General features: G+C 48.7%; 1 protein-coding gene across 5 annotated transcripts in view; it reads right to left on the reverse strand.

Annotated features, from left to right (window-relative positions):
- Window positions 1-749: 749 nt before the first annotated feature.
- Window positions 750-19,646, reverse strand: part of ARID1A (AT-rich interaction domain 1A) — a 68,540-nt gene continuing 49,643 nt past the window's right edge. For 2 of the 5 annotated variants that reach the window (XM_061392035.1, XM_061392074.1), the window contains exons 5-20: window positions 17,916-18,156; window positions 17,533-17,622; window positions 16,812-16,979; window positions 15,791-16,103; window positions 14,327-14,472; window positions 14,133-14,242; window positions 12,728-12,937; window positions 9,868-10,075; window positions 8,599-8,731; window positions 8,288-8,463; window positions 7,815-7,965; window positions 7,593-7,727; window positions 7,413-7,509; window positions 6,051-6,942; window positions 5,575-5,705; window positions 750-3,837 (exon numbers count right to left, since the gene is read on the reverse strand). In XM_061392035.1, coding sequence (XP_061248019.1) covers window positions 2,107-3,837; window positions 5,575-5,705; window positions 6,051-6,942; window positions 7,413-7,509; window positions 7,593-7,727; window positions 7,815-7,965; window positions 8,288-8,463; window positions 8,599-8,731; window positions 9,868-10,075; window positions 12,728-12,937; window positions 14,133-14,242; window positions 14,327-14,472; window positions 15,791-16,103; window positions 16,812-16,979; window positions 17,533-17,622; window positions 17,916-18,156 — 4,932 coding nt within the window. In that variant the 3' untranslated portion in view covers window positions 750-2,106. The remainder of the gene's footprint in view (window positions 3,838-5,574; window positions 5,706-6,050; window positions 6,943-7,412; window positions 7,510-7,592; window positions 7,728-7,814; window positions 7,966-8,287; window positions 8,464-8,598; window positions 8,732-9,867; window positions 10,076-12,727; window positions 12,938-14,132; window positions 14,243-14,326; window positions 14,473-15,790; window positions 16,104-16,811; window positions 16,980-17,532; window positions 17,623-17,915; window positions 18,157-19,646) is intronic. The other 3 variants (XM_061392045.1, XM_061392063.1, XM_061392054.1) reach the window with 3 other exon arrangements.

Raw genomic sequence — 19,646 nt, forward strand, 5'->3', positions numbered from 1 at the left:
ACACGATGGCTACTTGAACTACAGAGATGGTAGCTGGACGGAGGATTATTTTTTGAAGAGTACCAACAGACTGGACGTGGACATGAAAGGAGTCAAGGATGTCTTTGGCCAAGCGATGGAGTTGCCATTTCCTGAGGCTTCTAGAGGAAGAGGCTTCTAGAGGGCTTTTTAGGCATGTTCAGACTGAACTTCCAAGCAGAGATGTCAAGAGGACAGGTGAATGTTCTAATCTGGAATCAGGGGATAGAGCTGGTCTGGGGAAATATTCCTAAAGAAAAAACACAGAGATACTCTCTTTGCCAACTATTTTCAAAAGGTTTCTTTTTCTGGGGTATCATTACTTTCTTTGGCTACTTAAACCCACTTTATTTCAAGAGGCTAATAAGATTTTTGAGTCTCTCTGGTGGTTCAGTGGTAAAGAATCCGCCTGCCAATGCAGGAGACGCAGGTTTGATTTCCCAGGTCGGGAAGATCCACTGGAAAAGGAAATGGCAACCCACTCCAGTATTCTTGCCTGGGAAATCCTGTGGACAGAGCAGCCTAGTAGGCTACAGAGCTTTCTTAAATTCAGACTTACACTGTGGAAGGTCAAGTGGAATATGGTACAGAAATGACAGGGGCCAGGATGTCACCATTTAGGGAGAGAGCATACATACCAAGGGAGATTTGCAAGAACAAGATGAATTCCCCCAAGCCCCCAAAAGGTCAAGATTTTAAACAGTTTGAAAATAAAAAGCCTCACAAACGTCTTACCAAGATTTAATGTACATTTATTCTTAACACGTGGAACATATAGTATAAAGATTTCATACTGAATAAATGATATTCATTAAGCCAAAAAAGGAAAAAAGGAGGAATTTACATCAAGTTTTAGCTACATTGTTTGAAATACAAATATGCAGATTTTATCACTGAAAAAATCTCAATTGTGTTTCTTCATCAGGAACTTCAACTGAACCTAGAACTTTTTCACACCTCGATTAGAAAGAAAACAAAAACAAAAACAAAAACCCAGAAAAAAATAAACTATAAGTTGATTGGCTGCTGAGACAGCAAGGACTTTTTACAGAGACCTGTACAGCATCGCACCAAGAGGGGCGATGTCTGGCAAGAGATTAAATAGCTGTGTCTCGCTTTGTGCAGGTCACCAACTCGTTAACTCGTCATACTATAAAGGGGTACCTGGGAGGGGGACCAAACTGTGGGGATCCAAGGGTATGTGCAATGTACAACGTCATATATATACACACGTGGCAGCGCAGCCGCTGCAGCTAAAGGTTAAAACCAGTTCTAAGAGGTGATCTCAGGGTTATTCATACAATCAAGGAGGAGAGAAAGAGGTCAGGGTGTTGTAGGTTCACACATGATACTTTGGGGGAAAAGCCTTTTTTTTTTTTTCTCCTCAACGTTTAACTAAAAACATTTTTAAAAACTACAGCTTGCTGCTGACCCAGCGTTTTCTCTTGTTTCCATGTGAGACATTATTATTACAGTATGTTTACAGTATCAGGTGTACAGTACAGTACATGAAAGGGTCTACACTCTACTGCACAGGCCTCTCCAGTGAACAGGGTCTGTCCACAACTGCGAACTTCTCGGTTCCTGCAAGATTGTGAATGTACAACAATAAACCACACACAGTTCAGCAGTCACCTTTTTTGTCCTTCAGGGTTTTTTTTTGTACTTTTTTTTCCTTTTTTTTTTTTTTTTAACCATTAAAAACAGTTATGAAATGTGGCATCCCCTTGATGCAAGGACCGGGAAAGCCATTTTTATTTTATTTTTTTTCCCCAAACTCACTGTAAACGACAGTAACTTTGGTTAAAATAAAAAAAGTCTTCTATGTAGGCAGAGCTTTGTCTTTTCAAATAGGGCAGGGTCCTGAGGGGAGTAAAGTGAGGACAGGGACTAGAAAGGTGAGGGTGAAGAAGGGGTGAGAAGGGGGAGGAAAGAGGAAATAGGGGAGACTTCTTTTCCCGGGGAGAAGCTGGACAGCACAGGGTAAACTGGATTCTGAGGTGGTTTTGCATAAATAAAGGGCAACAGTCAGTTTCTAAGTTCTCCACACACGCACACACACACGGGGAGGGAGGTGTCCCACGGCTGTCATGACTGGCCAATCAAAAACAGTACATCACAAATGACTTGTGAAACCAGTGAGTTCATCAGCGGTGATACCGAGATGTCCAACAGCCGTGACTCATACAGCGTGAACTCTGAGTGGTTCTCGTCCACCTTGGCCAGGGCCAGCAGCGCACGGGCAGCCCGTCGCATCATGTCCACACTGGTTGGCTCAAAGGGCGGGTTCTGCATGTGGAGCAGGCTGGCCTGGCTCTGCTGGAACTGTGTGGCAGCAAGGCTGTCCTCCAGGAAGCCCAGGAGGTTGCCGATGCTGCCCTTCTGTACTGCGATGGCACGGGCTGCCAGGCTGTCGCCCTGTGCCAGGTTGGCCAGCAGTACTACAGCCATCTCCCGGCACACTGGGTTCTTTCGGTCACTGAGGAAGCGCACCATGGTGCTATACAACTTCTCCAGGCGGCTGAAGGGGGGCGTGGCCAGGATCAGGTCCACATTGTTGTCCTGGATGCTGAGTTTGCTGAGGGTTTCCAAGACCAGTCTCTGTGGGGAGAGGACGGCGTTGGGGCCCAGGGTGGAGAAGGGGTCCTGGGCCTCAGCTGAAGGGCAGACTGCCCAGTGTAGGAGTCCGTCCAGGACAGGCAGGCAAATGCTCTCGGGGTACGGGGAGAGGTCCAGCTGCCCCGAGATGTTGGCGAGCGTGACCAAGGTGTTTTCCCGAAGCATCTCCAAGCAGTCCCACCACCACTCCACTTTGTTGCAGCTCACCCCTTGGTCCTGCTCCTCCTCCTTCTCGTAAGTTAGTGGTGCCTGCTTCCGTTCTGGGTGCTTGTGGTGCAGAAGGATCAGCTTGCCCAGGATCAGCAGCAGCCCCGGGTGTTTGGACATCTCAAAGTCGTTGCCTGGCACAAATGACAGGCTTCGGATGGTGTTGGAGACACAGATGCAGCGTTTGGCAAGGGAATCCTGCCAGTCCAGAAGGGTACACAGTGGGGTCTCATCTTTACTGTGGGGTTCATCCTCTAGGATCTTGATGTTCCGATGGCTCTGCGCTGGGCTGATGCCGAATGGGAACTTGCTGCTTTCCTTGGTGGCCTCTACACTCTTAGCGCCCTCCTCGGTCAGTGTGCTAGACCTCGTGGACAACATGTCGTCCATAGTGGCCGTGATCCGTTTTTCTGGAGGGCCATCAGGCGGGGGGCCCTCCTGCTCTGCTGTCCCTGGTGTGCCCTCTACTGCTGTGACATACTTCCGAGGGACTGGGGGGCAGGGCACATGAGGCTGGGAAGGCAGCAGCTCTGTCTTGCTCTCAAAGTGGGTCTGGATATGCTCAGTGGTGTCGCCCCCACCAATCCGCCAGTGCAGCAGGCCGCTGTCAAACTCCTGCACGCGCCCAAGCTTATCTGAGCAGTCCACCACAAACGGGTCATTCTTCTGCACGATCTTTACTGGAAGCTTGTCAAACTTACTAATCAGTTTCTCCTCACTATTCTCTGAGGCTGCTTTGTCCTTGCCCGAAAAGGCCATCTCCTCATCATTTTCAATTACTTCCTCCTCTTCTTCCTCCTCTAGTTTGGGACCTAGAAGGTCTTCCTCCTCCTCCCCTTCCACAGGGGCTGGACTAGACGCTTTGCTGAATCTCCCAGGGTCCAATAGTGTTCTCTGTCCTGGGTCACCCACCTCATACTCCTTTAAAATGCCAAAGATCTCAATCAGGCAACGTCGAAAATATTCCACAAGGAGTTCGAGCAACCCTGGGAGCTAAAAGAGAAAGAACAGGAACTAAATTAAGGGAGAAAAGTGGCTAAGAAGAGAATCCTTGACTTGAGAGGCCTGCCAAAGTCTTCTATTTAACCTCCCCTCTTCCCTTCCAGATCACACATCTGTATCACTGGGAGAGTCAGGGTTCTTCTTTCCCAAAGGCTGTTCACAAAGCAAGTCATTAAATTCTCCTCTGCCCAGCACAAAGTTCTTCCTTCAGCCCAGTCTTCACAGAAGCCTGCGTCTGCAGATGGACACGCTGACCAGCAACTCTGTACCTTACCTACCAGGGCCACCCACCTCTCCACCTCACCTTTCTCAACCAACTTCTGCTTTTCTTCACCAGGCCCAGTTTCCTACCTATTGGGTCACTGCCATTGTCCCTCTAGGAGGACACTCTACATTCCAGTGCCAATGGAGCCCAAGGCTAGGCATGCTGGGATGATGCCTTCCAATACAAGGCAGGCTGGAGAGATGTTCGTCTACTCTTCCCCAACCTCCCCAACTTCCCAGGAGGCTGGGCCTCTATGCATCACCTAACACAGTAAATGGGATGAGGCTTGTGCTCTCTGAACACTGCTCCAAGCTGGTACAACTTTCCAGCTTAGATCCTGTGCAGGCTATTTCCTACCCCTAGCAGAAAACATTAATCCAGTAAGATTAATCTCTGGCTGAAGAGTATAACTGAAAGGAAAAAACAGGGCTTTAGACTTAAAAAAGGATCCAGGTTTGAATTCTGGCTTGTCCAGGAACTATCTGTGTAACTGAAAATTCTGAGCTGCAGCTTTCCTATCTTTCCACTGAAAATGAGGCAAATTCCTAAATTTCATAGCGTTGTTCTGAGGTTTAAACGGAATATGTCAAGTGCCTGGCTTATGGAAATTGCTCAATCAATATTTGTTCCTTTCTTTCTCATGGGAAGCAGGCTTTGGATTCAGAAAGACTGCTAACAGCTGTGTGAACCTGGGCAAAAATAAGACTCTCAGCCTATTTACTCATCTCTAAGCGGCCACATCTGCTCAGATGGCTACAGTGAGGACGACACAAAAGAAAACACAAAGGACCTAGCACGAAGTGAGGGCACAGTAAATGGAACTATTAATAGCATTGCCCCGCTAGTCAGTTCCTTGACAGATGAGCTAGGAGGTACTGAGGATGATCAAAAGACAGAGTAGGGTGGTGCAGAAGAACCTCTTCCTAGCTGAGAAAACTCCCAGCTACATGTCTCTGCAGAGAAGTTTTGGAATTTGGAAAGCCACCTCTGTGTTAACCTCCCCCACTGCCCCACAATGTACACTTCTTCACACTTTCCATTCTACATCTTAGGAAAAATGGTTGTCAATAAAGACTTCATCTATTCAGCAAGGGTGAAGAAAGAAAGGGAAAATAAAGAAACTGCTCTGCTCAGGGACAGAGACCACAGGTTCATGGATAGAGACCCCGGGTTCTTTTCGGTCTAGAAAATATGGTGTCCTCATTGGCATCAGCAGAATCTGCCCTTCTTACCAATACCAAGAAGTTTCTCCCAAATTCCCTTTAAAGTCAGTCCTGATCAACTAACACAAATTATCAGGCCTATGACAAGGGGCAAAGTATTGGCATAGAAGGTATCAAGACAACAAGTGAAATAAAGGAGACCATGCTGGCCAGGGAGGGTAGAATTCCCTGGTCACTTAGCACCATCTACTTTAAGAAGATCCCAGGCCCTCCCGGTGTTCCCCCAGCACCTAGACTCACCTGACTGAGGTTGAAAGTCATGATGCTGTTGTCATCGTACAGCAGGATGTTAATGGTGTCTAATGCCCACGTGCTCTCTGCCAGCAGCCCAGACTTGAGGGACATCATTACCCGCCATGCCTCCGGGGTTCCTGAAATAAACCTCCACGTCGTCCATCCACCACGCCCAGGTTGGCAGGAGGCCCCCCACCCCAGAGCTGGCTCATTAGTCAGGCTACTCTGAGGAGAACACATGGTGAGAGGCACTTCCCATCTGCCCCTCATGGCTTCTAGGCTCGCTTAGGACATCACTGCGTGGCAATTCCTTTAGTAAAGCCTGACATCGGCTGATTTCTTCCTTACTCAAAGTTCTTTGGCTCTATTTTAGTCAACACTGGACCAGATTTTAACTCATCCAGAACATCAGGATGGAGAGAGAACACTGAACCAGATGTAAAGAGGCAGATTAAGCAACCCAATCAAGGAGGTCTCCTTACCAATGTCTTTCATTGTGAGCCGCCTCCGCTGCTTCAACACAGGCTGTGTGGCTTCAACAGAGCCAGGTGGGAAGGTGATGTCCCGCCGAATCAGAGGGGGCTGCACAGGAGCAGGCGCTATGTGCGAGGCGGGTACTGGGGGCCCTGCCTTCTGCATCTTCATCCCAGAGTGCAGGAATGGAGACTTGCTCGGAGAGGTGCGGTTCTCCATTGGCCGGGGCAGGGGAGCGGGGCTGGATACCTGAGGAATGTGATTCTGCATGCTTGGTGGGGGCTGGTAGTTGGCTGGAGGGGGCCTTGTCATGGGGGGCACGGGGGCAGAAGGACCATACGGGGGCTGGCGTGTGCCATGGGAAGGCCACGGGCCTTCATGGTTGGCCCTCTGATCCGTGTGCAGCATTTCATCTGTTCGGTTCACGCCATGATAGGTGGGGCCTTGCGGGGCCGAGCCCGTGCTCTGCCTGTTGGCGTAGTTGTAGGTCATGTCATTGCGCCCCTGCCACATGGTGCCTTGCTGGGCAACCTCAGCCGATGCCTGTATGGGGCCGCCCATCATCTGTGGTGGCATGTTCTGCTGGGCATTGGAGCCAGGGGGTGCTGAGACACGGTCCCGGCCAAACTGGAATGGAAACTGGTTCTGGGGGCCGCCTGCTGGTCGGCGCTCAGTAGCAGCGGCGGCAGTGGCAGGATAGGCGTTGCCGTACTGGTTGTACACGTCCTGCTGAGGGGGAGGCTGAGCAGCTTGCTGCTGGTTGGCAGGTGGGGGCTGGGCGGGGGGCAGCTGCTGCTGCTGGGGCTGCCCCTGCCCCGCACTGTACGGCACGCTGTACATCTCCCCTTCGTGCCGCTTGGCAGGAGGGCCGTAGGTGCCATCCATCGGCCGCTTGTAATTCTAAGACGGGGACAGAAGCAGAGAGAAAGTTAACACTCTGCATCCGGGGACGCAAGACCACAGCTGCCAAGATGCAACACCAGACACGTGCTGGGCTTACTTCTGCCCCTCTAGGAGAGGGGACACAGACTCCACGGGAACAAAGGAGTCACCTTTACGAGTTATCTTTTGAAGCTCCTTCTGAAAGCAAGAATCATTCTCTATTCCCTCTGGCTCTCCCTTGCTCTAAGCAGAAAAATGTAGAAAGGTTCAAAAATCAAAATACAAAATACCCTAACCCTCATGGAGCACTGGAGATGGGCCTGGACCCCAAACAGGGAAGAAGAGACTGAAAGCTTGGCTCTTCACACAAAACTGGCTGTCAGGGTGGGAGAAGAACGCCAAGGAATCTAAAGGGACTTCTCAACTCAGCCTGCTGACAAGGCTCTTGGGGGGAACCTGTAGGCCAGCCCATCCACTGCCCTCCTCACCTGCTGCTGCTGCTGATACATTGTGGTCTGCTGGCTGGGGAAGGGGCTGCCGGAAGGGGTGCCTTGAGCGGAGAACTGATTGCCATAGGAATCATGTCTGCGGGCAGGAGAGAAGCGGACGGTCAGGGTGGGAGTGGGGAAGCCTGAGTCACAGCAGCACGGCGACCAGGCTTTACTCACCGTTGCTGCTGCTGCTGCTGCTGTGGCGGGTAACGGCTGGGAGAATACATCCCCGAGTCTGGGTTGGAAGGCATGAGATTCGGCTGTGGGGCCCCAGTGCCCATGTTTCCCTCGGGTCCTATGCCAGGCTCCGTCCTAAACAAAATCGGAAGAGCAGGTTGAGTCCATGATAGCTGTGGGGTGTTGGGGTGGGACGGGGTGGGGGTAGGGGGACATGCTTACCTCACTCTGTCATAAGGACCTCCATAGGGATAGTGCTGTCGCGGTCCCATTGCCACATTTCCCAGCCCAGGGCCGGCAGCTCGACTGTAGGGGTCCCCCATCCCGCCATTGGGGCCCTGACCTGAGGACATGAAGGGATCGCTCCCCGGAGCTGAGAGCAAAAGGGAAGGCAGTGAGTAAACTGGTGGGTCAGCGGGCCGAGTAACCTCTGCCTCGCCTGCCCCCAAAACCCAGACCCTCTTCAGAGCTCAGGTTTGTTCCGTTTTCCTGACCGGTTTGAAACAGAGATCTAGAAAGGCCCCAACTAGCAAAGAACACGTACTTGTAAAGGATGATGCGTGACCCAGGGAGAAGACGACAAGAAAGGAGGATGAAGGGGATGGCGTGACGAGCAACAAGAACCTTAAGCCACTCCAACGCCCCCATACTCTGGCCCTGCCCTCAACGACAGAAGGCCAACAGCAGTCAGTCACCTTTCCTCATGCTGCCGTAAGGATCCTTATTTGGCTCATAGGACACGCGCCCCATCATGTCGGAGGTATTCATACTGGGCTGGTACCCAGGGTTTGGAGTCATGGAATTCCGCTTCTGGAATGTGGGGTCACTTCCATCAGGAAAGGCATCCTGGATCCCAACTGAATTGCTCCTACTCAAGAGTGAAGGGAGCCAATTAGACCCTAAATAAAGCAATTCCTCCAATAACACAAGGCACATGGGAGTCACTGGTTGGACAGAGCAGGGACATACCCTGGGTTACACAGCCTGACCCTGCTCCTGGCCTTACCTCATGCCTGGCAAGGGGGGGATCTGGCTGTGCGGCGTGGATGCTGGAGTCGGTGGCTTCAGGTCTCCTCCTTCTGCCATGGAGCTGCTGGTTGACTGAGGTGTCTGTGGCCCCTGCATTGACCCTGATCCCGCTGTGGACAGTGATACAGGATGAGCAGGAAAACTCTCACAGAAACACACACATGCCCTAGGATCTCTTTGAAGAGGAACACTAAAAAGGCTAGAACTAGGGTTCTTTAAAACCTAAATCACCCTTCTCAGCAGATCTGCAAGGCCAGTAATAAAGAAGGGAATTTGAGGGCTCCATCGCTTCTCGCTGCTGTTCACGTTTGGAGACCATTAGCATGCTGGTGATGACGTGAGTCTCTGTCAAGATTCCCAACTCTTTTTCTTTACTTCCCCAAGGACCCTGTCTAACCTATTATACCTTGTAATGCTGGTACACAAGCTCCCAGTAAGGGGCCCTGGAAAGCTGGGTGGTGAGGTCCCCTCTTACCCCAAACCTGCAGAGCACTGTAGGAACCTAGGAACTCCTATTCTCAAGCATCTAACCCAGTGTCACCAGCAGTTCGAATGTTCCCCGAAGCCGATGAGCACAGTACCAGTAATTAACGCTTCCATTAGTTACCATTCTCAGCAGCAGATACCCCGCGGCTTTGGCCTCCCCAGCTGATGAGTCATCTCAGGCACTGCTTACACCCTCGGAGGTCAACCCCAGGGCACATGTGTTCACACCCACCTTCTAGGAGCCCTGGCCTTCCTCCCTCGACATGCCTGTCCAGGCCCCATCCTCCTCTCAGAAAGGAGGGTGGGCAGAGGCGCTCCCTGCGGAGTACTCCATTCATATTCCCGCCCCACGCCCTCCTTCCCATTCACTGCCATCTCAGCTCCCTGGGGAATTCAGGGCTCTAGTCTGAGCAGCATTCTTAAGGCGCTGACATCAGTGGGCCAAGGCTCCCAGATGGCCTGCCTCACTGCTATTTGTCAGATTTCCCGACTTGTTCAGTGTCCCTCCCACTCACTAGTTTACAAACATTTGGCAAGGCGCCAGGTGCACAATGAAAATTTAAACTTAAGGGTTGCTGCAAACTACCTCCCAAGGGAGTCGCCACCGCCCGCTCTTCAGTCTGCCAACCTGTTATGCTCAGTGGTAGGACAGGACAGAGTACACATCCCTGGTGGCAGCCACTGGTGAATGAGGAGCCTAGGCCCTGGACTGCTACCCCTGCAGGGTGAGCCTTGGTGAGGCTGCTCACCCCATCCTTACCAGGCGAGGGAGGCTGGATCTTGGGCTGGGACTTCTTGGAATCAGCAGCTGCAAAGATGTCTGGGGGAGGGTCTTCTCCCCGTTCGATCTTGCACTCAAAGGCATAGAGACACTGGATGTACTGCTTTTTCAAGGAGCTGGCAGCACTGCTTGAGGTGCCGACATTGAGGTTGGTCGCAAGTTCCCGCCACTTCTTGTTCTTGTTGACCTGTACAACCAACCAGAAGAGTCGGGGTGCATCTTCCATCTGGCCTTCCTGCCCACATACCCCGAACCCCATCAGGCAACCGACCAGGTACTCATCTTGTGAAACCACAATTCTCAGTTAACCACAGAAGTTATCCTTGCTTGGTGGATAGTACACAGCCAACATTAAATCCATGGCTTCCCTCTACCCTCAGCAGGTTTTATCCACAGATCACTGCAACTGTCAGACAGCGCTTATTCAAAATAGGGCGAATTTTACATCACTATTAGTCAGAGAGATCAGAATTCAGAAGGTATGTGCTTTGCGTTACACAAGTGTACTGTTGAAAAACGATGTGCAAAGCACCATCAGATCCAAATCATATTTTACATGCGCTGATAAAAACTAACATTTTATAAAATGGAGATGTGTGGCAATATCAACAACCACCCTGCCTGACTTACTTTGTCAAACTGGGGGTTTTCATATCTGATTTTTTTTTTCTTCTCAGTGTGGGGCTTCTTACAAATTTGACATTCTGTGTCCCTGCTCCCGCATCTCAGTGACGTATGACTGCAAGCCCCTCGCCCTCAGCAGTCACTGTCCTGACTACCCAGGAGATGCTTCAGGCCCCATGACTTCATTTTTACCTTCCCAGGGATCAGTCTAGAGCTCTGCTTCCTTTCCTCAGCTTCAGAATACACTGTCTCCCATCCCTACAATTAGTCTGTCTGCTTTAGCCAGGCAGGATTCCTTCTTCACGTAATTGTTTTTTGACTGCGCTGCACAACATGCAGGATCTTAGCTCCCCGACCAGGGCATGATCCCGTGTCCCTGCAGTGGCAGCGTCTAACCACTGGACCACCAGGGAATTCCCCTTGAGGTATTCTTATGTTTATTCGTCCACCACGTGATAAGCCTGTCTCTCAAGGGCTACAAACACCAACTTTCCAGTCCCAATCCACAGGGAATTCAAAATGTTTTGACACCTGCTGATCTGGTACCTGTGACACCAGAGACAAGAGTGATAAGGAAGCAAAGAAAGGAATAGTTTAGATGGAGGGGAAATGACCAGGAACACTTCCTAGAGCAGGCAATGTCTGAGCTGAGACTTGGAAGGCTGGAGGTGGCATTGGTAGGGTATATTCCAGACCCTTTCCCATCTTCATGCCATCAGGGCCAGTCAACTGGAACAGCTCCTCACTTGACCCAGACCCTGTTAATCCTTCAGAGAGCTCAGGACTCATCTTTTGCCTTCTTGGAGCCTTCACAAACTAACTCATAACAGCACTCTATCTTCTCTGAACTGTCTTTAGAGTTCAATCACATCACAGCATCTAAAAGGCTGGCAAGCTTTTGGAAACTGGAAGACAGACCCCTGGGCTTTGGGATTCTCCCTATACCTCATTTTAGGCCCGGTGAATCCAGAAGCCCATGCAATTAAAAAGTATGCCAAACCTAACCCAATGCCCCTTTTCTCTACAGGTAGGAGTGCCCTGACTATGAGAACTCAACACCAGGGAGAATGGCAGCAGTGAACCCAGGTCACCGCAGAAGCCTGCTGGGCTCTGCTTCCCACGCTGGTTATGTGGCAGTGTGCACGTGTCTTGTTTTATTTTGTTTTCCTTTTGTGAGGGAGGGGAATAAAGCCTGAGGGAGAAGGAATTCATAACTGACTGTTGGTTGGCTTCATTCCAATCATTTTCTCTTCTGCTGGTGACAGCTGTTTTCCTCTTCTGATTTAGAAGATTTGGAGTCCACCCCTTCCCACTATGCATCCCCCTGAGCTCAGCTGCACATTCAGATCCAATAGCAAGCTCCTGGTATGATGACTACAGAACATACATAGGAAGAAAGTTTGCAAGGCATGATGGACTGTCTGCCACGATTGCCTCACCTGTTTGACTCCTGGGCTGAGTATAAAATAAAGATTTAAGCTATCAGGGCAGGCGCAAGGCTCAGGGTGGTGTTCAGTTTGGGTTTCCAGTGGAGATTAATCCATTCATTTAAGTCTCGCATACAGAGTAACTAAACACAATTTCCCACCTACTTCTTCCTTCATAAACTATTTCTACTTAATAGCTCCTGAAGTCCCATCTCCACTGGGAAGCTTTCTAGAATGAAAGGATCAGCAACTATTCTGGCTTCCCTTGTACCATCCTGGAGACGAATTTATGTGGCAGAAATCTTGCTCCAAGTTTTGTTTGATTATCCCTAGCTTTCAACAGTCTAGCAGGATACACACTGTCCCTACATTACAAATAAGAAAAACGAAGGCTCAGAGTGGTTACACCTCTTGATTAAGGTCACTTAGGTTGTAAGTGGCTAAGAAAGAATTCAAAACCAGAACCCTCTCTGAATCTTGCCCTTGTCTCATACTCCAAACTGCCTGCCATGGAATCAGAATGCTCATAGACTTGCCCTGTTTTGCAACTCAGGGGGACTCTGGGCACATGTAAATTAATGCTAATACTTCACGCTACCCATGGAGATCTCAGCCTCCTCCCGTGGCCTTGTCTTCTGGAAGGCCTGGGCTCCCTGGCCTGTCAGTATGTGACTCAGAGAGCAGGGGAGGGTGATGTGCCTGTGGGAGGCATGGCACCAGTGAGGCCACTGAGTACCTACAGAAAGGCTTGTTGAAACCACAGGGGGAGCCAAGTGCCAGGCACTCACCTGAGTCAATCCACCAATTTCCTTCACAGACACATAGAGGCGGTACAGGTCCAGAGGTTTCCTACCCACAGCAGGCAGATTTGTCATGCCCATGGCCTTCTCCTCCGTGAAGGCCAGATAACGGTCCACCCACATCTTCCTCTCAGGCTCACCACCCAGCTCATACAACTTGGTGATCTTCTCATTGGTTGTAGTAGAAGAACTGGATTTCTGGAAGGGGCAGGTCAAGATTCATAGGAACTGGTCAGATTCAAAGCCTATGCTAGGGGTCTCAGAAGCCCCTTGATTAGGGCAGTAGTAAAGCTTCTCACTCTGGGGTGGTCACTAACATCTGCCCTGCCTTCACAAAAACCAAAAGGGAGCTAGACCTTCCTGTAAAGAAAGCAAGCTAACCCTGCCTATACATTAGGTATTGAGTGCTGTGCCAGAGGCCTTTATGCAACAGGTATTACAATTATCCTTCTCTTAAAAGGTAAGGCAGCAGGCACCAAGGAGGCCATGCCTAAGATCTCCTAGTGTTTCAGTAGCAGGACTGAGAGTCAAACCCTTGTCCACCTGACATCAATGTCACTAATACACCCACACCACTACCCAGGAGCCTGGACACACTTTTACAGACGTTTCAGAGAAATCAAGAAAACTCAAAAATATGACCTTGAGACGATAGACTAAAATGAAAAGGAACTTTTCCTCCTCTTAAGAAAGGAAGGGTTCTGCTTGAATGGCTTTGGATGACTATCCAAGACATGAGGATGACTAAAAGGGTCTGGAAGCCAGAGGTGAACGTCCACAAGAGGTGGCAGCTAGGATTGTTATTTCCCCTACTTTATAAGGTAGGGAAAATGAGGTATGACGAAGGGCAGAAATATTTTAAATGACTCAGATACTGAGCAGGTCCCCAGAATGCCACACAGCCCAACAGAGAGCAGACCCAGGACCAACCTGAGAGAGGTCAAGGACCCAAAGCCCACCTGCCTCTTCTCCCCCTTTATGGAACATAGGGTACCAACCATTCCTGCTGTTCTGAGTCCAGGAAGGTCCAGGAAGACAACAACCAGTCACCCATGACATACGTCATCTATCAGTGCATAAGGACAGGGGTCACAGTTTCAGAGAGTACAGCGTAGAGAATTCTACTCTGCCAGTCTGGCATTTCCTCCGTATCAGACAGACATGAGAACACTATGTTATTTACATTAGGACCCCTTGGGCTAACTCATACCTAATTCAATGAACGATTATCCTGGGACTCTTCATGGTTAAGAAGAGGTAACAACACCCTTTGCCAAGATTATCTAGTCGGTGTCATATAAAAGGCTGGAGTCTAATCACCCTTTCTTCTTTTTCCTTCCTATCACTGAAAGGATGGGACAGAAAGTTGAGGAGTCAAGATATAAGCCATTACCTTGGATTTAGATTCCGTCTTGGGTGTCCCATCTGCCTTGTTGTTCATTTTGGAGGCTGGAGTTAACTTGACATCCCCAAGACCCATCATCTCTGGACTGGCTGCCATTCCTACAAAAGAAGAGAAAAGTCCGATGGGTTTGTGACATAAAGACCGTTCTGGAAGAAATCCCTGGGGTGATGCCTATGACTTACCTGCTGAATTGTTGGCCATGGTTCCACCCATGGGATATGGGGGTCCCTGAGGGTTGATCATGCCAGCCATACTATTAATCCCCTGTCCATAGGGAGGTCCAGTTCCCATTATGCCCCCTTGATTCATATTGGGGTAGCCGGGTGGTCTAAGGAAGAAGATGCAGAGTGTGAGAGACAAGAGTTAGAGACACTAAGCTTTCAAATTAGGGATAAACAGGGCTGTGTGAGCCGAGATCATCTAGTTAGGCTTACAAGGGAAAGTCTTATGGGCCCCACAAACTACAACCATGCACACAGATATTCTTATTTTCTACCACCCACAAAAGTTCTAAGAGGGTTTAAGCTCCCCAAAGGAAATCATCGCTCAGTTTTAAAGGATGCACTCCTTGAAGAATGGAGTCTTACTGTGTCTCTTAAATACTACTTCCCTTTAAGGCATCTCCAAAGTCAAGCTGTGTTTCCATTTAGGGGCCCTCACTATGGCAAAAGGCCTAGATTAAATACTCAGTTTTACTACTCTGTCATGTCACCCCAACCAAACTCACAGCATAGCACCTGGAGGGTCTGTGTATTTTAAACTACACCTCAAAAAAAAAAAAAAAAAAATCTTAGTTTTATTTATTTTTTGGCCACACTGCACAACTTGTGGGATCGCAGTTCCCTGACCAGGTATTAAACTTGAGCCACAGCAGAGAAAGCCAGAATCCCAACCACTAGGCCGCCAGGAACACCCCTTTGTATTCTTCCTTGATGGGCCTACTGCAAACTTTGTGTTTCTATCATCCTAAAGTACTATCAAATCCACCTCTCTTTATTCAGTTACCCTATTCTACCTTTGTTCACCAGCATCCCAGTTAAGAATCACTGTTAAGAACTGTCAGCATCAACAATGGGATACACAGACAGTCTTCAGAAACAGCAGAATCATAGTCACTGAAGCCAGTGGCCAAGGAAGAGATGAATGTTGAAGTCATAAACCAAATCACACAAGCCTTCTGCACTTTCGCACCAGAGTCAAATACAAAGGAGCACACAGAAGAGTAAGCGAGACGGCAGACCACAACCTCACCATCCTCCATTTCCCACACCGCAGGCGCAAATCATGTGCATCGTTCAAAAGTATTTTTGGAAACCAAGAAGCTGGATTGGCAGAAGAAATAAATTCTGAAAACCTATTTTACTAATCAAAGTAACGTATACTTTATAAATTTCTTTACATATGATGTCTGATACCAATCTGAGATGCTTACAAGTCAGCACTTCTGCTGTCTTTTTCACTGTAAAGAAACCTGGTTTTCTAAAGCGCTCTCAATAAAATGCCTATTTACCAAGATAACATGGTTTAGGTCCAGAAGTATCTCAACGACCTAAACGACTCTGCAATTAGATTAAATGCTCGCTTCCCAATTAGATGAAATGCTCTCCTTGCACTGCTACTGTCCCCCTTCACTTCCCAGGCCTTACCTGTTTTGGATAGAGTTGGCAGCAACATGCATGGCAACAGCAGTTTCTTGAGTTTTCCGGTTCATGCCCCCGGGAGGGGGACACATCCCTGACCCAACCTGAGGTGGCATATTGGCCATGTTAGGGCCATAAGGCCGGTTGCCCATGGAGGCGTGACTCATCCTCCCGGGAGGGAGTGTGCCATAAGGTGGGATGCCAGGTTGCCCATGCATCTGACCTCCAGCACCCATAGGGTTCATGCTTCCAGCCATGCCTGCACTGGGGTAGTTAGCATTGGGCAAGGCATTATAGTTTGGCTGCCTGGGGTAGCCTCCTGAGAGGGGAAGGAGAGAAGATACAGAGACTTGGTTAGTGACTCACTGGCAACTCATTAATAATGCTCAACTCTTAAACTCTAAAGACATAAACAATGGGAATCATTCAATATTTGGTCTGGAAAGAGACCAATTTCATGGTCTCTTTAAAAAAACAACAAAACCTCATAGTCCATTAAAAAAAAAAAGTTTAAGGAGGGTGTGGCAGGAATGTATAAAGCCAGGCCTCAGTTGCCCCTCATCTTAAAGACAGCACAGCACGGGGCAAGGCTGGCTGGCAGGCAAGGCTGGCTATGCTGCTAAGCCAGGTCCTTCACCTCCCAGATTCTTCCCTTTCTACACACTCATCTTCCATGCTCTAAGAAATTCAGCTTGAGATCCATCTAGGGCTGATTTTGAGCAAATATCTATTCTATTGGGACTAATTTACTAAAAAATAAAAATTAATAACCAATAATTACCACTTACTAAGTGTTTGTGCTCTGTCTTGGGCTAAATTACCTTATCCTCATTTTACAGATGAAACAGAGGCTCAGAGAGATTCAAGGACTTTCCCATGATGGCAGTCCTGCTCTACTTTAAGACCTGGCCTGGGTGGATTTAAGGCAAACATAGTTCTACTCTTATAACCCAGATAGCAACCTATCAAACAAGGAACTCTTTTCTAGCCTCACCCCCATGTACTCCTGCCTGGGTAGTATACTCACCCTGTGGGCCGTACTGACTCCCCTGGGGACCATAGCTCCCCATGGAGTTCTGCTGGTAGGAGCCCATGCCTGTGTGCATCTGTCCTCCGGAAGGCTGACGTGGAGATAAGGCTGACCCGGGCTGGGGGGAACTGTACTGGGGCATCTGGGGGTTCCTCTGCATGTAACCTATTTGTGGGTAGTGTCCACATAGTTATTATCTCAGTACCATGGGAACGAATACTCTCCCTTATCCTAGGACTTCACCATCTACATTTTCTTTAGCAAATACTTACATGAAGTCTCTTATCTGTTGTATAATTATGTGCTCTTTTAGGCACCCTCAAAAGTGACATAGTCATTAACCCAGGGCATACCAACTGTTTCTACTAAATGGAGGTTTGAGGGAAAAAAAAAAAAGCAAAGACCCCTGCCCCAAATCCCTGATAAACGCTGTAGGATTTACAGGGTAAAGATTTGATGCTGAGTATTTAGTATTTGCTGACCAAATTAGGCACAATGGAGGGGTAATCCATCAAAACACATGACCAATAAAAATGGCTGTGGGGAGATATAATTCTGGAGCCACCAAGATGGCCAAGCCCATCCTAATTTCACAATCTGCTGCTGAGATTGTCCTAAGCTTCATGGTCATATAGTTCTCCAAAAGCTGTTGCAGAGATAATGAACCAAAGGTCTGCCTCTGCCCTCCACCCCTCTCCCTTGAAGCCCAGGCTCTCACCTCGATCTTGGGCAATGCTTGATTGGTTCATAGAAGGATGCATGATGCTGTCCGACTGGCCACTGGGTGGCCGAGGTGGCATCTGGTTGCCTGCTCCAGAGAGAGAAAGAAGTAAGCCAGTCATGGCTACACCTGGAAAACCTAGTCAGCAGGTTAAGTTCGAAGTGGAAATGGCTTCTGGGAAGGCCAAGAACCTCCCAGGATCACATACACTGGAGGATCCAGCAAAGGGGCTCCCATCTCCTTTCTTCAAATGCTGAAGGGAATCTCTCAGCCAGTGGAAGGCCGGGACTCCCTAATATCATGCGGGGGAGGAGGTGGGGGTGTGCGGGGGTCACAGCAGTCCTCTTTCCCTTTCCCCAGAGGTCAGTACTTGATAGTACCTGGCACTGCAGCAGGCGAGAGTGGTCCTGAGCGAGACTGAGCAACACTGGCAGGAGAGCCAACCGGGGACGGGGAGGGGCCTCGGATGCCAGGCAGGTGAGGGGAGGTATGGGGAGAGAAGGGAGACTGAGCTGGATTACTCTGCTCCCCTTGGCTGCTGGAAATCCCTGATGTGCTCACTCCAGGGCTCAGAGCTCCTTCTGTCCCCATGGGGAGATCATCTATTGAACCAGACAGATCCTGGAACATATACACAAGGATATGGATTAGCAATTTTGAGGTAGAAAGATTCTTTGTTCAACAATCCTACTACAGGATTAACATTTTCCTTAAACAGCCCAAAGTAAATACAGGGCACACATTTATGTACTCGTGATACTAGAGCTTACAGTATACAGCAAACACTCTATTAAGGGCTAGATACAGAATAGTTTAGACTCTGCAGCCCATACAGTCTGTGTCACAACTGTTCAACTCAGGCCATCAGAGTACAAAAGTAGTCACAGACAATTCGTAAACAAATGGATGTGATTGTGCCCTAACAAAATATTATTTATAAAAACAAGTAGCTAGCCCACAAGCTATTGTTTGCTGACCCCTGGTCTATCTACCAGAAGCAGATTGAGTACTTTCATCTTCTTTCCCAGCCCCAACTTCTATAGTCAAAAGAGAGCAGCTCTGTCAGTGAGCCTTTAGTTCTCTTCCAACGGGGAAACTTACAACACTGCCAGCATGGCACCAGGAGCTATAAGAAAATGTTAACAAGTTTGGGCAACATTCACAGATCCCCTCTGCATCAGATTATTATAACCTACATTTACCAAGAACTCACTCCAAGTTGCCATACTTTAAAACATAAGGGGTAGGAGGTAAGAAAGGGATATATTACACAGACAATTCCTTAACTGCCAAGAAGGCCTGGGACTACATTCCTAACACCTGGCCAATAACAGGGATGAACAAATGTTTGCCAACTGAACAAACCAAGTTTTTTTTTTTTTTTTAGTTTTATGTTTCAATGAGAACTTGGTGTTTATTTGGGGGTTGTGCTTAGGGATTGTGTCTTGAATTAAACTGTAAAGAGTTCACTTTTCACTCTTAAAAAAAAGTTCACGCTCCATCAGTAAACCCCAAGGTTAGCACTTAGGACCTCAATATGAAAAAATACTCTGAAAAAGAAAAAAAAAGAGGGACTTCCCCAGCAGTTCAGTGGTTAAGATTCCACACTTCCACAGAAGGGGGCATGGGTTTGATCCCTGGTCAGGGAACCAAGATCCTGCATGCCATGTGGCCCAGCCAAAAAAGAAAGGAAAAAAAAGGAAGATATTCACCCCAGAAAATGCATCCCCACCCTACCCCAGCCCCAATTTCACTCTCTGGCAACACCACAGGCTCAACATCATACATTAACTTCAAGCTGGGAACTAACTACACTTTGAAGAAAGGATGAAAGCTTTGGGAACAGGCTCAGGTCTGGGAAAACCCTAAGGCTCAAATGGTTAAGAAAAGAGTTCTCTTAAAGAGACACATCTGAAGAGGAAAAAAATCCAAAATGGCCTGATTTGAGTCTATTCCTATTCCCACAACAAGCTCACCTTGGAAAGTTGAGTTGGAGGAGATTCTGACCCTAGAGTCAGACAATAACACTGGAGATCAAGAGTACCTCTTACGCTCTCCCCAAGTGTCCAGGTTGGCTGGACCTTTTGCAAACCAGTTGGTTACTTTACTAG

The sequence above is a fragment of the Bos javanicus genome, chromosome 2 (genome assembly GCF_032452875.1).
Source record: "Bos javanicus breed banteng chromosome 2, ARS-OSU_banteng_1.0, whole genome shotgun sequence".
In the NCBI taxonomy this organism is placed as follows: domain Eukaryota; kingdom Metazoa; phylum Chordata; class Mammalia; order Artiodactyla; family Bovidae; genus Bos; species Bos javanicus.